Here is a 21,816-nt window from a genome sequence, read left to right on the forward strand (position 1 = left end):
GGAAACGTGTTAGCAGTGTGCAGAGGGGGTGGATGGAGGTCAGGGAGTCTCCATGAGCTTGGGTGGGACTCCATTCCCCACCCACAGCTGGCATAATGTCCGCAGGGCTCATCCATGTGTCAGCTTCCTTCCTTTTTAAGGCTGGACAAGGGCCACTGTTACATTCTTTGACAATGAACGGGGGTCTGCCCGAACGGGGCATGGGGATCCCCCCTCCCTTTCCCAATCACTGCTTCTGGTCCTGCACCTGGTCTAGCCACTTGCTCTTGCCTCAAGGGAAACAGTTACGTCAGATCAAACAGAAGCCGTAACCAGGAACTCCTTGCTGCCATTTCCATGATACTCTTGTCTCGGTGTCTGGGGCTACCCCTCAATGTTACAGATTTGCCAAAGACCAAACTGGATCCTTGAAGCCACACCAGGAAGAGCATGTCGGGTAGCCAGCACTGGCCTAGGCTCAAAGGTGAACGAAGAGTGAATGGGACTTTGACTGTGGCTTTAGCCCAAGCTGTGATGCTTAATGAAATAGGCAGGAGCAACTCTCTCTCTCTCTCTCTCTCTCTCTCTCTCTCTCTCTCTCACACACACACACACACACACACACACACTCTCTCTCTCTCTCTCACACACACACACTCTCCTCTCTCTCTCTCTCTCACACACACACACACACACACACACACACACACACACCCCTGTTCACTGTCATCCCTTCCGAGGCCTTTCCCACGTGCACTCTCACAGGCATCTGGCCTCACTCTTCTTCACACTGTGTTTATTATTTGCCTCCTTTGATGAGTGTGGAGGCTTCCCTTGTGATTCATGGCCAGGTCCCCAGTACCTAGAACAATGCTTAGCACACAGCCAACACTGGATCAAATACTTGTTGGCTGGGTAGAAGAATGGACAGAGGAAAAGAAATACTGAAAGGCCAGCACGGGTGAGCGAGCTAAATATAAAATAGTGCCTGACTGGAAGCCCGTGTGAAAACGTGAGCACTGAAGGAGTGGAAAGGGACAGCGAAGGCTCTGAGGCACTGGAGGCCAGAGCACAGACCAAGCGGACTCTGGAAAATATGAGATAAACTAAGCAAGATGGCTCCGCCCTTCCTCCCTCTCCCTTTCAGCACTTCCTGACCCAGGCAGGGCCCTGCCTCAATCTGGCCCTCTGTGCCTCCCGTTCTGTCCTGCTTGGGTGGAAGGGGTCCTTTCCAGGGTCAAGCCCGTTCAGATTCTGGTTACACAGGGCCCTGCACTGCCCCGTGAGCCTCCTTCCCTAAGAGCACCCATGCCCTCTTCCGACCACATCTACTGGGTGGGCACAGTCATTACCCTCCTTTCTACCTAGGACAGGGGCTCACAGTCTCCTATTGAAGGGCTACTGTATGAGCACAGGTTACAAACCAGGTCGTCTGAGCTCTAATCCCTGCCCCATTTCTCACAGACTACAGATCCTTAAGCCCCTAGGTCCATCTGTACACAAACTCGATACCTCATAGGATTGATATAAGAAGAGTTACCTGTAAGGAGCTTAGCCCAGTGTGTGGTCACCCTGTGTTCAACAAGAGGCCAGTGCCCTGCCCAGCAGTTTATCTGCTCCGAGACATGACACAACTTGTAACACAATTCCCCATTTAAACTAATCCTCTGTGCATTCTTAATGCTTGGGGACGTGGTAGGTTGACTCTCGGAAGCAGACAGTTGCCTGTACTCCTGTAATCCACGAGGCTCCCCCAGTGTCCTGTACTATACTGGGAGGCATGTAACAGATGCTGACAGCCAATAGAGAATGGACGTAATTGCAAGGCATAATGGAAGCTGTGCGGAGTTTCCAGCAGCTACTCCCTATCTTCAGGGCCCCTATTTCCTCCCTAATCCTTCCCTAAGAGTTCTTGGGACAGAAGCACTTTCTCCCTCCCACCTACCCCATCTTCTAGCTCAGCTCACAATGCCCAAGCGCCTGACTGGGCACCTCTAGCCTCTCCCCAAATGCCACTGCTTGGTGGCACCATGGAGAAGACCATGGTCAGGCCTACACCAGAAGCCTTAGTGAGCTTAAAGGAAATGCTCTGTCCCATTGCTCAGTCCAGTGTTGACAGGGCAGGAATGCCAGGGAGCCTCGTGCAGCTCAGCTTGGTGCTGGAGGCTTGGCTGAACAAGGGTATGAAGGAAAGGCACACACACACACACACACACACACACACACACACACACACACACACACACACACACACGGGGGCGCGGGCAGGCGCTAAGGTGGTAGGCAATGCTGCAGCACCCACTCCACAGCCACCCAGACCGGCATCAGCCTGCCTATCCAGGACAGAACCAGTTGGGGTAAGCTCATCTCAGTAGGAGGTCTCTGTAGGGAGCAGGGTCAAGTTGCAGTCCTCTGGGAGAAGGAAGCTGCGGTTGCACACTGGCCAACACTCAGACTTGGACCAGAGGGAGGCTTTGCCAATTCCCAAGGGTCTAAAGTCTTGGCTCTGGTCAACAATACACATACTCAGAATTTCCTTCCAGCAGTTCCAGAGCGGACAACTGGCTGGCCTCACTTGCTTAGCAGGGAGCTTCTGCACGATCTTAGGCGTCTCACATTCTTCCAACCTTGCAAGTGCAAATTCCACCCAGGCACTGCGGCCGAGGAGTACCAGTTACTGACCATCCAGGCACTGCCACTGAGGAGTACCAGTTACTGATCATTTAGGCGCTGCCACTGAGGAGTACCAGTTACTCAATACCCAGGCACTGCGGTCGAGGAGTACCCCAATTACTGACCATCCAGGCACTGCCACTGAGGAGTACCAGTTACTGACCATCCAGGCACTGCCACTGAGGAGGACCAGTTACTGACCATCCAGGCACTGCCACTGAGGAGTACCAGTTACTGACCATCCAGGCACTGCCACTGAGGAGTACCAGTTACTGACCGTCCAGGCACTGCCACTGAGGAGGACCAGTTACTGACCGTCCAGGCACTGCCACTGAGGAGGACCAGTTACTGACCGTCCAGGCACTGCCACTGAGGAGTGCCAGTTACTGACCATCCAGGCACTGCCACTGAGGAGTACCAGTTACTGACCATCCAGGCACTGCCACTGAGGAGTACCAGTTACTGACCATCCAGGCACTGCCACTGAGGAGTACCAGTTACTGACCATCCAGGCACTGCCACTGAGGAGGACCAGTTACTGACCATCTAGGCACTGTGGCTGAGGAGTACTAGTTACTGTTCACAGTATGCTAGAAGATGTCTGAGTAGAGTGGAAAACAATCAGGAAAGGAAGAAGCTTGGGCTTAGGAAGCAACTACAAACAGGGTGTTCCCAGGAACAGTCCTGAAGGACGAGGACGTCAGAAAGGCTGGGAGGTGGCTGAGTCAGATCGAGGGGCAGAGTTCTATCGCTAGAACACATGTAAGACAGGCATGGCGGCAAGCACATGTAACCCCAGTGCTCTGGAGGCAGAGACAGGCCCATCGCAGCCTAGCCAACCCAATCTTGACCAATTCCAAGCCAGTGAGAGACCCTGTCTAAAAAACAAGGTAGTGGGCAGGAGAGGGCTCAGCGGTTAGGAGCACAGGCTGCTCTTTGGTTTTCATTTCCAGAACCCACATGGTGAGCCATCTGTAACCTGTCGCAGGGTGGCACCATATGCATGTGATGCACAGACATACATGCAGATAAAACATACACATAATACAAAAAGCCCAGGTGGATAGTCCTTGAGGAATGACACTTGCCGTGACCTCTAGCTTCCATGTGCGCCCACATACACAAAGCTGTCAGATTCTGAACTTGTCCTGAAGGTGCACACTGGATGTGGAAGAGAAGATTAAAGATGCCTCAATGGGCTGGACTGGTGGAAAGAGGATGGATGTCACCGATAGGGGGACAGTGGGTGAGCACATCTGGGGTGGGACAAGGGACTATGACAAGTTCAGCAAGGCGACTTTAGCCATCAAGTGGGGAAGACAAGTAGATGAGGCAGATGGGTAAATAAATGCTGGAAGAGGTGATCAGGACATGCAGGTGCAGCCGGCATGTGGGGGTCACTTCTAGCTGACATGCTGGAGAACTATCAGGCCGAATTCAAGCCCTTCTGACTTGGCCGTCATTCCACACCACTTAGCTGCCATGAGAGCCACTCACCTACATTTGTTTTCTTTTTGTCTATTTTGAGACAGGGTTCCACTATGTCGCTCCGACTGTCTTGAAACTATGGAGGCTGGCCTCAAACTCAAGAGATCTACCTGCTTCTGCCTCTCTAGTGCTCAGATGAAAGGCACTGGCCAACATGCCCTTTGACTCCTTTTGTTTTAAGCCCTGGGTCTCTGTAGCCCGAGTGAGCCTTAGCTCCCAGTCCTAGCTGCAGCCTGGAGCACTGAGAGCACAGTTGCATGCACTGCTCCTGGCTCAGCTTACACTCATGCCCCCCACAGCCTGCTTATTTGCTACTTGGGGAGAAAGCACAAGAAGAAATATCTGGACCAAGCTGCTTTGGGGCTGAGTCTGGACTAGCCCAGCACCATTTCCTCGGTGCCTGGATGCCTGGGCTGCCGACAGACCCAAGTGGGCCAGCCAGTGGTTGAGCTGAACCAGATACCCCAGGTCTACTGCTATGCTCACACCTACATAGCTTCAGGGTATCCCTGCCCCCTCTATCCCAGATCCCAGACCAGAACTCACTCCTAGAATGCTTGCACTGCTAGGCACTGGTGGTATGTCCTGAAATGGGCCACATCCTGTTCAAAGTCTATGCAGGGAGCACTGGCGACAAGTGGTGGGCAGAGGGCCCTGATGGCACCATGACATGTCACAGCCTCCCCAGAGGAAGAAGCAATGTCCCACACATGCAGCTTTGGAAGCAAGAGTGAGCCAGGTAGTTAAGGGGTGTGTGGTTGGTGAACAATGCATTTTGTCAAACTGACACGCCGGGAAGAAAACGTGGGCTATGAGCAAAGAGAACAAGTTAACTCAAGTGTGCTGGAGAAGCTGGGGGTCGGGGGAGGCTTGTGCTTATGGACGTGCTCTACAGGGACCCAGCGTTCTCTAAGAGGAGGTGAGGGAAGGCAGGCTCCAGAGGTAGTATGTGACCGAGTGAGTGGTCTTTTTCTGCTTTGTTTTGTTTTGTTTTGTTTTGTTTTTTGAGACAGGGTTTCTGTGTAACCCTGGCTATCCTGGAACATGCTCTGTAGACCAGGCTGTCCTGGAACTCACAGAAATCCACCTGCCTCTGTCCCCCAAGTGCTGGGATTAAAGGGATGCAGGAGCACTGCGAGCTAAGGAGTGGAGTGGTCCTTAATACCAAACATTTTCAAGCACTACAGAGACTCAGCCATTCTGACACGCTGCAGTTAGTCACTGTGCTCTGCCTTTGCTAGTAGGGTTTTCATGATCATATGTTATATTTACAGAAAATCTCCCAGCCAAAACCAGAGATGGGGAATCACTACGAGGAATGGGGGATAAAGCTGAGAAGGCATTTCTGGCCAGGGTGGGCCCAGCACTCATCACAGGCTTTAGCTGGGGACTCTTCCCAGGCCTCACGGAGGACGCAACAACGACCTAGGAGGGTAGGCATTTTATTACTCCAGTAAATTCAGCGCCCCTCCCACAGTACCACAAGCTCTACTGCACCCCATTACCTGGGCCAGCAGAATGTCCTGTAATGACGGAGGCATCTCTCTAGGCTGTCCAGTATACAGCAGCACCGGCCCCTTCTAGGTAGACATGTGGCTGCCACAGGTGAGGAGGGAAGACGGGATTTGGCTCAAGTCTACCACACTGGAAACCATACCTTAGCCCAGACCAGATCCAGGGGGAGTTAGCTTCAGAAGCTAACTCTGGGGAAAGAGGGCATGGCAGAAAAAGCCCTGCCACTGCTCCCCTGGGGCAGGTGAGCATGAAGCTGTAGTTGCTGAAGAAAGGGAATCTTAGAGAGGGGGAACACCACGAGCACGCCGGATGAGGTTAGCCAGCCGCTTGGCCAGGCCGCCGGATTTGGGCTCTTCAATGTGGAAGGTTCGGGTGAGGAGATTGTAGAAGGAGCCATAGCACACGGCCACCACAGTGCATGTAAGGCAGATCACATTGTAGGGCATGCTGAAGTCGGGGGTGGGCAGGTTCACTAGCAAGGGCTCTGTGTAGAGTCGGACAAAGTAGCTGGAGCCATCAGACACCGGGAACCTAGGGATGGAAGGACAGTGAGACAGGGCTGCTACCCCTCCCTCCCCATCTCCCTGCTCTCCTCCATAGCGTGTGCTGCAGACACCTAGTAAGGAAGCAATCACTGGAGAGCATGTACTCACCTGATCTGATCAAAGCAGAGCAGCTGCACGGAAGCAAAGGGCCCACCTCGTCTACTGCCTCAGTCTCAGCCTTAACTGCTCTCCTCAAAAAAACAGGTAACCTACTGCAGGCCACCACCGCCACCACCAACAATTGGCCCCATGGGCTGTGAGCAGGGGACCGGCCAGGTGCTCTCTGAGTCCCTGACACTGGTAAGTGTCCGCTGATGTTTGGTAGGCAATGCTACTATCCTCACCCACGGTCTTAGTCTTTTATACTTCTTTACAAATGTCACAGACCACCAGGACTTTCAAGAGGGCTGGCTAAATCTCACATGACTCTGGAATAGCAGAAGGGTGTGGCACACTCACAAGGTGTTGAAGAGAGGGCTCTCTTCCCAGTCCACTGGTTTGGCTGCCACCATGCTGGGCACAAGGGCACTGAGGACAGATGGGCTGCAGAGTAGACAGACGGCCATGTTCTTCACTAGCTCCTCCCACCAAAGGGTAAGAGGTAGAAGCGGGGCAGTTAACTGGGGTAGATCACACCTGACATAGAAGCCGTGGTTGGGGTCTGGCGTGTATTCTGTCCACTTGAGCAGGGCTCGTTCAAACTGGATGGAGACCTTGGTGACGGAGTTGGCCGGCAGCTGAATGAGCATCTCCAGGAGGTGGGGCTGCTGCCGGTCCTGGGCAGGCTGGTAGTGGATATAACCTGGATGGAGGCAAGAGCCACCCAGACTCTGTATCTAAACTCAGACCACCTATGTCCCCCCAGGACACAGTCACAAGAGGCTGCCATGGAACTGCAGCCTGTCAATCTTCACATTGCTAAACTGTGGCATCTTGGCTGGTGAGATGGCTCATGAGTAGAGACACCTGTCACCCAGCCTGACAACTCTGCTTGTTTCAATCCTTGGAACCCACGTGGTAAAGAGAATCAAACCCCCTGCACAAGTGCCTCACAACTGAACTCCTCCCAAAAGCAAGCAAACAATCAAATGATGAAATAATGAAATTGAATCGGGGGCAGCAGACGTCACTGTCTGATATAATACAGGAGGAGATCTAGTCATTTGGGAATCCTTGCCAAAAATATAGGACATAAACCTAATCAGGTTTCTAATCTAACACTGGCTCACAGGAAATGCAGGGTGAGGTGCACACATTAAACAGCGCCACAAGGACAAGGACAGAATGTCAAACACTCCTCATGCATATTAGGTAATAGATGACCCAGTTTTAGCAAATAACACTTTTTTAAAATTATGTATGAGAGAGCCATAAGAAAACCTGTTACTTTGTAAGTGAATTAAAAGATAAATTAGGCCAGGCGGTGGTGGGGCACACCTTTAATCCCAGTACTTCAAGGCCAGCCTGGTCTACATAGTACATTCTAAGACAAACAGGGCTACACAGGGAGACCCTGCCTCAAAACCCAAGACAAATAAATACATGGATAGGTGGGTAGAATCAACACCAAAAGCTGTGATCCTTTGCAGATGAGTATTAGTTCTTTTTTAATTATTTTTTGTTTTACGTTTATGTATCTGTGTCTGCCGAGAGGGTGTGTGCACAAGAGTGCAGTACCCAAAGAAGACAGAAGAGGGGTTAGATCTCCTGGGGTTGGAGCTATGAGCTGCCTGAAGCGATGCTAGGAAGCAAACTTAGGTCTGCTCGAAGAGTGGCAAGTGCTCATAACCTGCTAGGCCACCTCTGCAGTGCCCCCACCAGCAGAACCATTGTTTTTTTAAAGGAGGGGAAAGGGAGCCCAGTGGTAGAACAGTTGGCTCACATGTACAAGGCCCTGGGATCACCCCAGCAATTCCTGGGGCAGAGAAGGAAGCACAGGAAATGTAGCATGGAGTAACAGCAGAACTGAGTGCGCAGAGGAACAACACAGGACCTGAAACTCCCTAAAAATTAAAGCCCACGTCCTTCATGATGGACTACAATGGGGTGTGTAAACCAAATAAACCCTTTCCTCCCCATCTTGCTTTTAGTCATGGTGTTCCATCTCAGCAATAGGAATCTGACTAGGACCGAAGTTGGTACCAGGAATGGGGTACTGCTCTGACACACATGACCATGTTATCAAGAGGACTGTAGTAGGACTTTGGAACCTTGAGGTAGAAAAGCCATTAGTGTTGAGAGCTTACTGAGCTGCTCTGTAGGAGCTTGGAGGATGAGGATGTTCAGAGCAATGCAGATGGTGGAGATGGCTTGGGAAGTTTCAATGGGAAACAAAGACTCTACCAGGCCATCTGTGTGAAGAATCTGTGGTGTCTGCCAACTGGAGTTCAAGAATTGGCTGTGATTAACAAAAGACCAGAAGCACTAAGGTAAAAACCTTTGCTTTGCTGGACAATAAATGCTGGTGAGTCAGAGCTGAAGAATTAGCAGTGATTAAGAAGAGACCAGCGCCATGAGGTGAAATCTTCTGGGAAGTGTTTTCTGAGAGTCAGCACACAGAGGCTGTGTTCCAGAGGTAGCCAAGGTTGTACCTAGCTAGTGTTGGGCAACAAAGAGTCACTTAGCTGGTGCTGGCTTTAAAGGTATGAAGGTGTCATGAGAGCACGTGAGGCTTGGCACTATGTGGCAGGGTTGGGATCTCTGAAGAAAGCTCAGGAAAGTCTATTGGTGAAATGCAGCCTGGTTGCAGCAGAAGACCCAGTATTTTGGAGATGCCAATCCCCTGGGATGACCACCAAAAACGGCAGCAGCAGCAATGGAGTGGAGCCAAGGGAGCCTAGCAAACAAGCTGTGTGTGCTGCAGCCGGCAAAGTCAAAGAGGTGACCCAAGCTACTCAAGGAGCCTGCACAACCAGGAGTGAGTCCCAGACACTGGAGACTGAGCTGTGTGTATTGCTGGATTTGGTTCTACTTTGTGAGATTGTGACTGTGCCCGGGTTCTTCCCCTTTGAAGTGAGGAAGTATTTGTTTTGATTTTATAGGAGCTGAGAGACTTTGACTTGTTTGGTTTCTTTGTGTAGCCCTGGCTATCCTGGAACTCACTCATAGACCAAGCTAACCTCAAACTCTAAAGGCATGGACCACCACAGGCTGGCTGAGTCTTTGAGCTTTAAGACTTTGGGTATTTTAAAGACATGGAATTTTCTTTTCTTTCTTTTTAATTTACTTTTTTGTTTTGTTTTTTTAGACAGGGTTTCTCTGTAGTGCTGGCCTCAGAAGGCTCTAAGAATCAGCAGGAGTATGCGTTTTAAATGCATCTGTTACTTCTGAACCAGACACAGAGAAGCTTTCTGTTGCATTTTTGGAACCTGTTCCTTATCCTCTCTTTGTGAATCTGGAGGACCTAAAGCTGGGTGGACTGGGGTGTGCGTATGGGTGTGTGTAGGGGGATGGGGTTGGCTCCTCACTTGGTTTATTATCCTTGCCCTTGGAGGTGATGGTGAGGGTGTGCACATACAGCCGCAGGTACCAGGGCACAGCATCCAGTAGCAGCACAGGGAAGGCCCGGTAAGGATGAGAGTTGTACAGCAGGGTGCTCAGCTCGCCCTTCTGTAGCCCATAACCACTCACGTACCGCTGTGCATGCAGGAAGGGCACGGGCAGGGCTTCTGCTAAGAGAAAAAACAATCAACACTGTCTTGCTCCTAAAGAGTCCTTCCCATCCCAGCTCCCTGGGCCATGCTCAGAGTCCTAGGTAGGGGAGTAGATGCAGAAAAGCACTGGGAAGCCTGGGCTCTGGAATCATCCATCTTCCCTTGCTCACAAAGAGAAGAAGGTGCCCAAACCAGTGCTCATGTGTCCAGCACTGTATCCCCTTCCTGCCATACCATACTCTAAGCTGTTTCCTCTTTCCCCCTAGTGACAGCATAACAAACTGAGGGTTCTCTTTTCCAGCATAGGCTTGGTGAATAAGGCAGCACTATTTACTACTCTAAGTCTGCAACATGGCATCGACTATTTACTACTCTAAGTCTGCAGCCATCAACTACTACTCTAAGTCTGCAGCATGGCATCGACTATTTGGCCAACTGAGTGTACAATGAACTCTGTATTCACATTAATCATTACCTCCTGCCCGCCAGGGACCACTAGGTGCCTGTTTTGTTAGACACGAATGCTCAGTAGAGCTAGGAACTTGCCTAGTCTCTAAGCCTGGAAGATGCGTGTTTAGAACCAGGAACATATTAATGCAGAGAGTTGGGTCTGAGCCCCTGCGAACCTGAAGAAAAATCACACCTGAGTCTGCTGCACACCCCACGTCCACAACTCACCATTATCTGGGGGTCTCTTCCATTTGAGCTGGATGTTGAGGTTTCGGGAGTTATTGATCATGGCTGTGTCAAACAAGTCATAGACGGCATAGGTCTTCCTGGTGCCCAAAATGACATCCTGGTATGTGGAAGTTGGGGGAGGGCTCACCTCCAGTGTTTCGTTGTCCTAGCAACACAAGAGCAGCACTCAGAAGCTGTCAGAGGGGCAGGCTAATGTTGGGGAAGGTAAGGGTGTGTGTGTGTGTGGCTAGACACCTTGGTACCTGGCTGTAGCCTGTGATGTCCACATAAACTAGGCTCTGAGATGCCAATGGACAGGCCTCTGTGAGAGTCCGGGAGAACATGCGGAAGAGGGACCAGTCTGAGAAGAAAGAACTGGGCTGAACGAGGGCTAGGATAAGTGGGTCCAAGCAGTCAGAGCAGGATTGCGACAGGTAGATAGAGATGAGGTGTCAAGGCAGCTTACCTTTCTTCCCCTGTCCTGTGATGAAGGCATCAAAGACGACTGAAAGGGTCTGCCTCAGCTCCCAGGAGATACTGGTGCAGTGAGCATTCTGTCACGGGGCAGAGGGTAGCACTCAGGGACCATGCTCTCATCTAACATGCAGCTCCAAGGACTGGCTTGGACGGACTCCCCCCGACCTGCTTCTTCCTATCTTCCCTTCTGCTGCCTTGCTACCGTTCCCTGTGGAGCAGACCTGACCCCGAGCCAGACCCCATGTCTGCTGACTTTACGTGTATCGGTTTGATGAACCATTAAAACCACCCTCAAAGTAGAATCTATTACTCTCCTGTGACAGTTGAAAGAAGGAAGTTCGAGGAAATGAAACGACTTCCCCAAGGTTATGCCAGCTGGCGAGCGACTGGGCCAGCAGCTGCGTCCACAGGCTGCTGTTCCTGACTGTGCTCCGCGAGAAGGATTTATTGAATGTTCCCCGGGAAACCACTCAATTACCCTGGTGCACAGCCAATACCCCACGTCATGAGTATCACTGCAGCCGCTCGCTCCTCAGCTGGACTCAGACAGACTTACCTGCCCTGCCTCTCAGAGCCCCTGATAACACCTACCCTCATTCCCCACGACTTACTCTGCAGATTGGCCGGATATGCACTGCCTGGGAGTGGTAACTGGTGTGGAACAATCGATCTGCTTTCAGTAGCACGGACAGCCCTGCCTGGAAGGGATGGGAAGAGACACAGGGCTGGTCAGTGTCCCACTTCACATGGGGCACAGAGTCTCTTAAATGGACTCTGGCTTCCAGGCTGTGAGGGACATCTGCCAACTCCCTTCTCATGCTGGGCCCCCACCCACCCACACTCACCTTGGAACTACAGGGCAGGAGCTTCTTCCATGGTGTGAGATTCTCAGTGCAGACAACCTCCCGAGGTAGCACAGCATAGCGCAGGAAGTAGTGGTCAGTGTCTGAGGGAGACAGAAGTCTATCAAGGGAATCTCTGAGTCTTGTCCCTCAGAAGTCACACACTAAAGATGTGGGTGACCTCACCCACTCACTGCTGTAGCACTCTAGTACTACTGCCCAGAGGTCCCACCTCCAGGTGATACTCCAGGGAGTAAGCAATGCAGAGACAGGAGCCTTAGGAGGGAGGCTACACGGGACCTGTACACCCACCACGGTTAGGATCTAGCCCAGCTGTGGAAGAGGAGCCCAAGGGGAAGGACACAAATGTTAGGGTGGAGGGTACAAGGAGGAAAGGCCCCAGGGGCTATCTCACCATTGGCCAGCCCCAGAGGTTTGAAGGAGGCTGTGGGAGTGACGGTATTGGTGGAGTCGATGAAGTTGAGGGACGCGCAGAAGATCCCTGAGAGGACATTACTGAGCTCCTTCCAAGACTTATCCACACTAGACAGAGACACAAACCTACTTACTGTCTTCGGTTATACCCTTGTAACTCCACATCTTGTGTGGTGGTCTCCTTCATACAGCCACAGCCAACTGTGAAGTCTATAGTAGAATGAAGCTGCAGCTCAACCGTAAACCAGATGATGGGAGTTAGAACATCCCCGCTCCTGCTTAGGGATGCCCTTGCCTCGTCTTATCTCCTTAGCCCCTTCTCAGGGCATCTCAGTGGCCCTAGAGGTCTTTGTTCAAGTGATCCATCTTACCTGGGAACACTCTGCTCATGGTTCTGCTGCCTTCAAAGTACTGCTCCAGCCTTGTCCCCCTCCGCCAAAGGGCTTTTTCTGTTCTCCTCAAGCACAGTCCATAGTGCTGTGTTTTCTGAGTGTTCAAGGCCCCACTTAAGCCCCCTTTAGGAGATGGCGAGGTGGCAGTAGCACATTGCTTTAAGCACCACGCTACATCTGGTGTGTGCAATACCAACCCATATAGCAGTCCATAAACGTTAAAATTAATTGTTGGAATTTAAATGTCATTTCTCATGCAGAAGTCTGATCTCTCTTGGAAGTGACAGTCTGAACACATTAGGTCTCCACTGTCATATGGTTACAATCCATAGGAACGAGTGGTGACTATTTCAGACTGTCACGGACTCTTAGATCTGCCACAAACCCTAACCCTCTCTATCAGGGCTCTAAACCTGTTAATATTTTGCATTACTGATCCTTGCAGGGTAGTTAGGAGGCAAATGAGACACCCTTAAATTCTCATTCCAGGGTTTCATCAATGCCTTAATCCCTCTGTCATTGGTATTTTGTAGCCTATACTGAAATAAGTTTGCAATCTCTGCATGGAAAAATTCTACTCTAGGAAGGTCACAGCAGCTACTGGAGATTTTCTGTAGTTCACAAGCAACAGCTAGAAACTTGATTCTGCTTTGAAGTGAAACTCTAGTTTCCTTTCACAAAGACCATCCTGTAGCCCAATGCTATCCCACAATGTTTTGTTAGGCATGGGTTTTTTTTTTTTTTTTAAAACAAATGAATGTCTTTAAAACAAAACAAGACAAAACAAAATGGAAAACCTAGTCTGCCGATTATCACGGCCTTACATCCCAAGCATGGCACCAACCACCTGCTATTTGCCTCATTAGAAAAATGCATGTAGTACCTCAGACGTGGAATTATTCAGGAGAGGATATTCACTCAGCAAAGTAAAGAATGTCACTCAGTGGTAATGTAACTTCTTCGTGTTGTATGTGCATGCATACTTATGCAAATAGCTATGGAAGCCAGAGGTCAACAACATGTCTCTTTCATTCCCTCTGCACTTTTTTTTTTTTTTGGGTGGGGGGGGAGTGGTGGTGGTTCTGTCACTGAACTTGGGAGGTCACTGAATCAGGTAGACTGGCTTGTCCAGCAAACCCGTTTTCCTGTCTCCACCAATTACAGGATTACAAACCTGTATCACCAACCTGACTTTTAAAGTGGGGTCTGGAAATTAAACTCAGGTCCTCAAGCTTGAGTAGCAAGCATTTTACTGACTGAGACATCTCTCCAGCCATGTAACATTACTTCCCAAATCGGTTTTAACTCAGTGGGATCACCACTATTGGAGTAGCTTATCTCAAGGCCAACGGCAAGATGGCACACCTTCCCCTGCCACACTCCCTCTACAGCCTTTAACAGGCCACAAGGTAGGAACTCACTCTGTGACAGTGTCTTGGAACCAGACCCAGAGCTCTGCACCTGATGGAGCCTGCAGGAAGGGTGGCCCCCAGTATCGGGTCCTCCAAAAGCCTTGCGTGAATGACAGGTGTAGCTCCCGCAGAGAGTACTTGGAGATCAACTGTCCCAGGGCTTTAGGGAAGAGCCTGTAATGGGACACTGAAGAAACCAGGGCAGGTGAGTAGCGACCCAAGCCCCGCCCCCTGAGATAGCTTTCTTTAGGAACTAAGCAAGGTGATGCAGAAATTTTCCTCAGGTCCTGAACTCACCTCCTTCCCGCTGCAGATCGGAATCCCAACGCGTGCGGAACTGGAATGTGGCGGCCACGTCGCCGGAAGGCAGCGGAGTGATAACGAGTTCCTCTCGCAGGCTGTCGCGTGGGCCCTCCACGCGGCCACAGCAGCCCTGCCCCACTAGCACCAGCAACAGCAACGGTAAACCCAGCGGCATGGCAGCCGCCATACCTGCGGCTGCTTCCGCCTCCCAGCAGCGCCTGCGCCCACTAAAGGTGGCCATCCAATAGGAAGCGCGGGTGAGAAAGAACTTCCGGTGCCGTCCCGGAAACCACTCCGAGGTTACCGGAGGGACACGGACGTTGGTCCTCGAATGCTAGAGATTGCCGACCCAGCGTGAAGGAGTGTGGGCGAGTGGCGGAGGGAAGAGCTGGCTTGAGGGCCCACGCACCTCGAGGCGCTTTCACCAGCTAGGAAGTGTGCAGCATGGCCATCCCAGTACCAAGTGCTGGTGGTATTACAGGCGTGAGCTAGAACCCGCTAGTGCCTCTATTTACTTGGCTCTAAACCTAGCTGGCAACTCTGGAGGCAGAGCTGTCCTACTCCACCTCCCTGTGGTCTTAATAAAAGATTAACTTAATAAAATAAATAATTTAAAGTGCATAGCAAAATTTAAAGAATGATCAGCTATTAAAATAAACATGTAAATTCTACCATGGATAGAGCCCACTCATCTATCTTAGCTTTGAAGTCGTCACGGAGTAAATTTCACACATGGGTATCCTGCATTCTCAGAATTTAGTTTTGTTCAAAATTCACAAAATTAGCTGGGTTTTGATTAATATAACATTGTAACTCCAAATCTTACAGAGATATAGAACGTTCCTAAGAACTGGGACTGGGGATGTAACTAACTCAGTGGCAGAGTGCCTAGTAGGCATGAGACCTTGGGTTTTACCCGCCACAGCAATGTGTATTGGGGCGGGGAGACCCCTAAACTTAAACCTAAAGTCCCAGAAAATGGTCCAATGCCTCTTTCCTGTCAACATCTATCTCCAGAACACATTCTCGAGGCAACCAGTGTTCTTGTCATAGATTAATCTGTTCTAGGACTAAATGTAAATGACAGCATAGTGTAAGGTTTTGTGTGTTCTTTCCTGAAAGGAATGAGTTTGAAACCACATTGTGGTTTGGAGACAGAAACCATAGCTTCATGGGAGTTGGCTCTGCATCCTCCTCTCATCTCCAGAGGCAGTGCTGATTGGCCTCATGCTCCCATGTGTATAAAACCTTTACTGCTGTGCAGCGCTAAAGTTGTATGGATAAGCCAGTTTCTCCATCCATTGATGGACATCAGGGTGCTTGGCAGTTCTGGTTATAGTGGACAAGGCTGATTACAGTCTGTGCAAGGTGCTGTGTACACTTAGGTTTATTATGTCCCTTGGGAGAATATTTAGGAGTAGGATGGCTGGACCAAAGAGAAAGTATAAGAAATAATCAGACCTTTTGCCCAAACCTGTCATTTTACTTTTCTATTAAAAATAGGGGAGTTTAACCATGTGTGGTGGCACATGGTTTTAATCCCAGCACTCGAAAGGCAGAGGCAGGTTGGATCTCTGTGAGTTTAAGGCCAGCCTGGTCTACACAGTGAGTTCTGGGACAGCCAAAGCTGTAGTGAGACTATCTCAAAACAGACAGACAAACAACAAGAAGAGCTCTGGTGGCTCCACGTCCTGGTTAACATTTGGTATTGTTAGGTGTGGGATGCAGTGATCCATAGGATGATCTCACTGTAGGGCTAATTTGCATTTTTCTTACTAACGGTGTTGAGCACTGTTAATGTTCATTATCCATTCACTTATCTCTCATGAAAGCTGTTATATATCTTCTGTACACCTCCTTTACAAAACTTCATTATTGACCTGTAGCTGTTCCCATACTAAGCTGATTTGGCTTTTCCACTTGCCCGCCAGGAAAGCCATTCACAAATAATTTATAGACAGATAAAGCTCACAAGTGTATTTTTTTTTCTTTTCTTTTTTTCGGAGCTGGGGACCAAACCCAGGGCCTTGCGCTTGCTAGGCAAGCGGTCTACCACTGAGCTAAATCCCCAACCCCCACAAGTGTATTTCTAAGAAGAGCCCAAACTTTGTTATTAGGATGGCCTACCAAGAAAGACTCCAGCCAGAAATGAATTGTTGAAAAGATGACTTTAGTGGCTACAGAGATGGCTCAGTGGTTAAGCCATCCAGGTACCTGAGTTTGGTTCCCAGAACCCACACTGGATGGCTCACAACCACCTGTTAACTCCAGCTCCAGGAGAGCCAATGGGTCAGCCTCTGAGGGTGCTTGTACCCATTTGCACGAACCTACACACAGACACATAATTTTTTAAAAATAAAATTATCGAAAAGAAGACTTCATTCTCCCACATCTAGTGTTTCTGATTCCACTAGACATGCAGGAATAAAGGAGAGATTAGATGTCAGGTAATGGTTTGGACACTCATACTGGCCTTTAATCTGTATGAGCAACCTGAGAGTTTCTTCTTCTCACCTGAAAACCTACTTTCAAGGGGCTGGTGAGATGGTTCAGTGGCTGGAAGGACTTGCAGCTCTTGCAGAAGACCCTACTTCTATTCCCAGCACCCATGCTGGTTGCCCCACAATTGTATATCCTCCAATTCTACGGTACCTTACACCCTTAGGGCTCAATGGATATACATTTACAAATAAAAGGAATTAGGGGTTGGGGATTTAGCTCAGGGGTAGAGCGCTTGCCTAGGAAGCCCAAGGCCCTGGGTTCAGTCCCCAGCTCCGAAAAAAAAGAACCGGAAAAAAAAAAAAAAAAACAAAGAAAAGGAATTTAAAATATTGCTTTCAGAATCATCCTTAATATAATAAATTATATACGTGTTGAAGATTAAGAACCACATCTCTTCAAACAACTCTATCAGTTAAGTAGAACCATCTTCATGTAATAGATTTTTTTTTAAAAGACTCAAACTAAAGTGTGGAAACAGGTAGCTTAATCTCATGGTGACTGACAGAGCCAGGAATAATGGCCACATTACCAGCCTCCAAATAAAATTTTACAAAGGAAGCCACCGTCGTGATTACTTCAGTTTATGCTGTTTCCTCCTGAATTGTTCCCATCACCCAAGGCCCTCTTGCTGTGAAGGCCACCCCCCGCCTCGCACTCCCACCGCTTCTCCTCCTGTAGCAGGCCACAGTCATCCATGCACTTGTACCGTGGCCTTCATTTCGTTACACTCTTTTCCTGGAAGAGCTCTTGGTCAACTTGGTATTTTGTCGTCAGTGCAAACGGCAGCACACTGCAGGTGTACTCAGTCATATGTGAGCGAACAAATGAGCTCAGTCGTACCACAGTCCTGCTGGCCTCACACCACCATGCTGTTTGCAGGATCCTGCACACCCGAGGACCATTCCAGGTGGTTTTAGGGACTCTGCTGACCTGTGATCCCTTCTGTTTCCTCTATAGCACAGTTCTTCCCTTTCAGAGTCAATCAGGATGTCTACCCAGTAAGCCTTGCACTAGAAAGAAGCCACACTGAGGCTTGGAAGGCTGAAAGCTGGGCCCTTTAATTTGGAGTTGGCTCTAAATCTGCATGTTGTCTCCAAGGATACTGTGTGGTTTGAGGAAACAGTCAGCTGTGGATGGAGCCTCTGAAGGCTAGCCAGCCCCCTGTGGTTTGGCAGAAGGAGAGATCATTGTCCCTACCAGGAAGTGGTCTGGTGGTCCCACAGACCCTAGTCTTTTCCAGACAGAACTGGGGCTCGTACTAGCTCAACTGGAGATTTCCCAGAGACTCAAACAATCCTAGTTCTCAAGAGTACTGTAGATCCCTCCCCCAAGAAGGATCCTGCCCCAAACTCCACAATCTTAGCATTGTGTGGTAGAGAAGGGAAAGATTTATTGGAATGTTGAGGGTAACCAAGCAAGTCCAGCTTCTCATCACTCACCCTGAAGGAAAGAGGGGTGGTCCCAAAGAGCCCTGTGAGAGAGCTTGGGTGGGCTCAGAGGCACAGATGAGCCCATCAAGAGGGGAGGTAGAGCTCTGCTATGCTCAGGGAAGGTGGGCACAAGACAAGGACCATTATCTGTAACAGGAGCAAATTACAAGACATTTTAACATGAGGCTGGGTCCCTGGCCCAACTTCATAAATGATCTCAATTTGAACCCAGAGATGTTAGGGCAAAAAGTATTTGTGGTACAAGTTCTCAGAGACAGGAGAGAGCTGAAGGACAGTCTAGCTTCCTTGGAGATCCGACAAACTTCCCAGTTTCCTAGTAACATTAACAGGACTTCCTGGTGGGAAGAAACATGAAGCTGTAAGTGGTGTCGGTCAGCCTGAGGAGCTCTGACTTGGGCTAAAGGTCATTCATCCTGCAGATGTGAAAATGAACTGGAGACCCTTAGGGCTGGGTCCTAACGTTTCTTTCAGCATTCTCAGGGCGAAGTCACTCTTACCACGGTTTTACTTCCACCCAGGCATTGATTAAAGCATGTGTGTTTACTTTTTCAGTCTAATCCTTTTTACCCAAATTCCACACTTCCTGGATCCGGGTCCCTGCTTACCATATTGTCTCAGATGTATTGAAAAACACTCAAACTCAATACATCTGAACAGATTTATTACAATTTCAGCCCACACCCTACAATCATCCTGTAGCATGAGGTAGAAACAATACTGTGCCTTTGTCCCCTTCCTTTCAATCTCACCCAATAAAATGGTGTCCAAGTTTGCCTCTGAAGCCTAAATCCCCCACCTTCCTTTTCTCCACCAGGTCTAGCCTGACCACTCTTATCTCTTATTTTGATAAATGCAATGCTCTGGTTTCCGGGCACTTGATCCCTGTAATCAGCCTCAAGGGGCCTTCCAGTCTCTCTCTCTTACCCTAGCTCATTCCTACTTGTTATTCAGATCTCAGCTCCAGTGTCACTTCCTCAAGGGAGACTCCTGTGACCTCTCTGAATATGCTGGCTGCTTTGCCGCACTAGTCATAGTTGCAAATTTACATTTGAGCTCCACTACACTGAGCTCCATGACAGAAGCGACTTTTCCCTCATCAATACTGTATTTGTGTTTTACCCATGTTAAATACCAGCCTGCACTATTTACAGGACAAAATGATGTCAATTTGTTTATCCCCTGCTTGAGCCTGAGAAGGGAGGGTCACAGTAGCCTTCGGGACCTGCTGTGATTTTCATGTTACTGTATTCTTTGCCTGTCTAGAGCCTGCCTCCTCCTGTGTATTCTCTAAGCTGCAGTCAGAATTACCTTTTAAACAAGCAAGTCCAACGGATGAACCAGCCCGCCTCCGTCTTAGGCATGAAGGTCATCCTATAGTGAACACCAACTAGGCTCACTTATTCCTGTTTGTGATTCAACCTGTTTCTCAGGGACTGTGCTGTGTGTCAGCTGTAACCTTAACTACAAATGGTTCTGATGGCCTGGCCCAGGAAACATCAACCATGTTTGTTTCAAAAAGTTATGACCATCTTGGAACCCTATCTTTGTTTCTACAGGTTGCTATGACTACCTTGTTATGACCACCTTGTTCTGCTTCTGTAACCCTATTTTGCCTGCCAAATCCCCAATTTGGAAATGCCTTACCCCTGAGCTATAAAAACCTCTTCCCCACTTCCACTGTTGATCTCTTGAAGCCTGCCTTGGGAGACCGCCTGGGTACATGAAGAAAAAGCTTGCTTTAATTAATCTGGTCGTGCTCATCTGGACTGGTGGTCTTTCTCCTTGCATCTCTGGGGTTAACACAACCACTTGTGTTCACTATTCCCAAGAAAGTCCAAACCTTTCAACATGGCTTCCAACCATGTACACTGCTAAACGACTACTATCCTCTTGCTCCTTAGGAACAAAACCCTGACCGGTCAAGATAGTAGAGTGCCTCTTAAAAAGAGATACCCCAGCCTCCCCCTAGACTCTGTGCTTCTGAAAGATGTTAGGTGACACTGGGCCTGATGCAACGGTGGCAATTCAGGGACTTAAAGGGTTATCGTCTTTCCAAAAGCTACAATGTACTCTCTTGAGAATGCTGTGTCACCATGTCTGTAAAATGTCTATAATGCTTTCTCTTATAAGATTCTGGGCAATGACTACCTAAAGACTATACATGGACTGACCCTGGACTCTGACCTCATAGGTAGCAATGAATATCCTAGTAAGATCACCAGTGGAAGGGGAAGCCCTGGGTCCTGCTAAGACTGAACCCCCAGTGAACTAGATTGTTGTGGGGAGGGCGGCAAGGGGGGGATGATGGGGAGGGGAACACCCATAAAGAAGGGGAGGGGGGAGGGGGATGTTTGCCCGGAAACCGGGAAAGGGAATAACACTCGAAATGTATATAAGAAATACTCAAGTTAATTAAAAAAAAAAAAAAAGGACTCAAGAGAAATAAAAAAAGATTCTGGGCAATGAAATGTAAGTGAGCACCACTGTTAGAGCTTCAAGGTAAGAATAGACCCCAGGCTGTGCCCTTTTGGCCCATTTTCCACGGCATCTTGTTTCCTGCCATTTTCAATGCCATTCTGGCTAATGCTAAACTTGAGACACGGGCAAGAATGGACATTACGTACCGTGGTTAGCTGAGAAAAACAACAAGAAAGCAGCGTGCGCTCGGCTACTGTGGACCTTCCCCAAGGAGCCCTGTATTTTTGGCTTCTTGGGTACAAGGAGGATAAATTTGTATCTTAAGTCATAATCTTTTACTAGCTGTCAAACTGAAACCTAATACAGGCTTCAAAGCATTTCACAACCTGACCTTCGTCAAGCTTACCTCTCCCTGTATATTTTCAAATCTAACAATGTAGCAAACCAGGTGTTTTAGCTTCCTTAGCCACCTTCTTCTTGTGCTCTTCCTTCTCCTTCTCCTCTTCTTCCTTCTTCTCCTCCTGCCTTCTTTTTTTTTTTGGCTTATTTTATTTTTGAGACAGTCTCATGAAACCTAGACTGGCCTCAAATGTGCTACGAAGCCAAAGCTGTCCCCCTGCTTCCACTTCTGAAGTGCGGAGGTTAAGGCGTGAGCCCCCACACCCAGCCCAGCCTCTCCAGTTAGCGTTCTAGGGCAGCAGCTTCTCCCCATGGGATCCTTCTGCCTCTGCCTTCCTTGGATACTCATGTGCTTCAGATCTCTGCTTAAGAAACCGTCTTGTCAATTTTGTTTCCTGATATCAGACGACTAGATCATGCTACTTACTATACTGGGAATGATATTTACCTGATTTTCTCCACCAGACAGTAAGCTCTGAAAACAGGAAAGTACTTCATCCTACTCGGAACTCTATTCCAAATGCCTTACAGAGACATGAAATTCCTAAGTACTTCTTGACAAAATGGAGTAAATGAGTGATGGAGATATATATGGTACTAGTTAGTTAATGACAGCGGGGCTGGGATCTTTGCAATATGAAGAATGAGGTGAAA

General features: G+C 49.2%; 1 protein-coding gene across 2 annotated transcripts; it reads right to left on the reverse strand.

Annotated features, from left to right (window-relative positions):
* Positions 1–5,566: 5,566 nt before the first annotated feature.
* Positions 5,567–14,626, reverse strand: Pigt (phosphatidylinositol glycan anchor biosynthesis class T). 2 transcript variants are annotated; one of them, XM_032904847.1, is made up of 12 exons: positions 14,387–14,626; positions 14,099–14,276; positions 12,266–12,393; positions 11,854–11,954; positions 11,620–11,706; positions 10,998–11,085; positions 10,795–10,892; positions 10,532–10,697; positions 9,668–9,871; positions 6,837–7,002; positions 6,660–6,743; positions 5,567–6,186 (listed from the first exon to the last, which is right to left on the reverse strand). In XM_032904847.1, exons 1-12 carry the CDS (start codon positions 14,577–14,579, stop codon positions 5,934–5,936), a joined length of 1,746 nt encoding a protein of 581 aa, XP_032760738.1. In that variant the 5' UTR covers positions 14,580–14,626; the 3' UTR covers positions 5,567–5,933. The 2 variants fall into 2 exon arrangements, with proteins under 2 accessions (XP_032760738.1, XP_032760739.1); XM_032904848.1 differs by having other exon boundaries at positions 9,668–9,868; positions 14,387–14,625.
* Positions 14,627–21,816: the final 7,190 nt, after the last annotated feature.

Source organism: Rattus rattus, chromosome 5 (genome assembly GCF_011064425.1).
Source record: "Rattus rattus isolate New Zealand chromosome 5, Rrattus_CSIRO_v1, whole genome shotgun sequence".
Classification (NCBI taxonomy): Eukaryota; Metazoa; Chordata; class Mammalia; order Rodentia; family Muridae; genus Rattus; species Rattus rattus.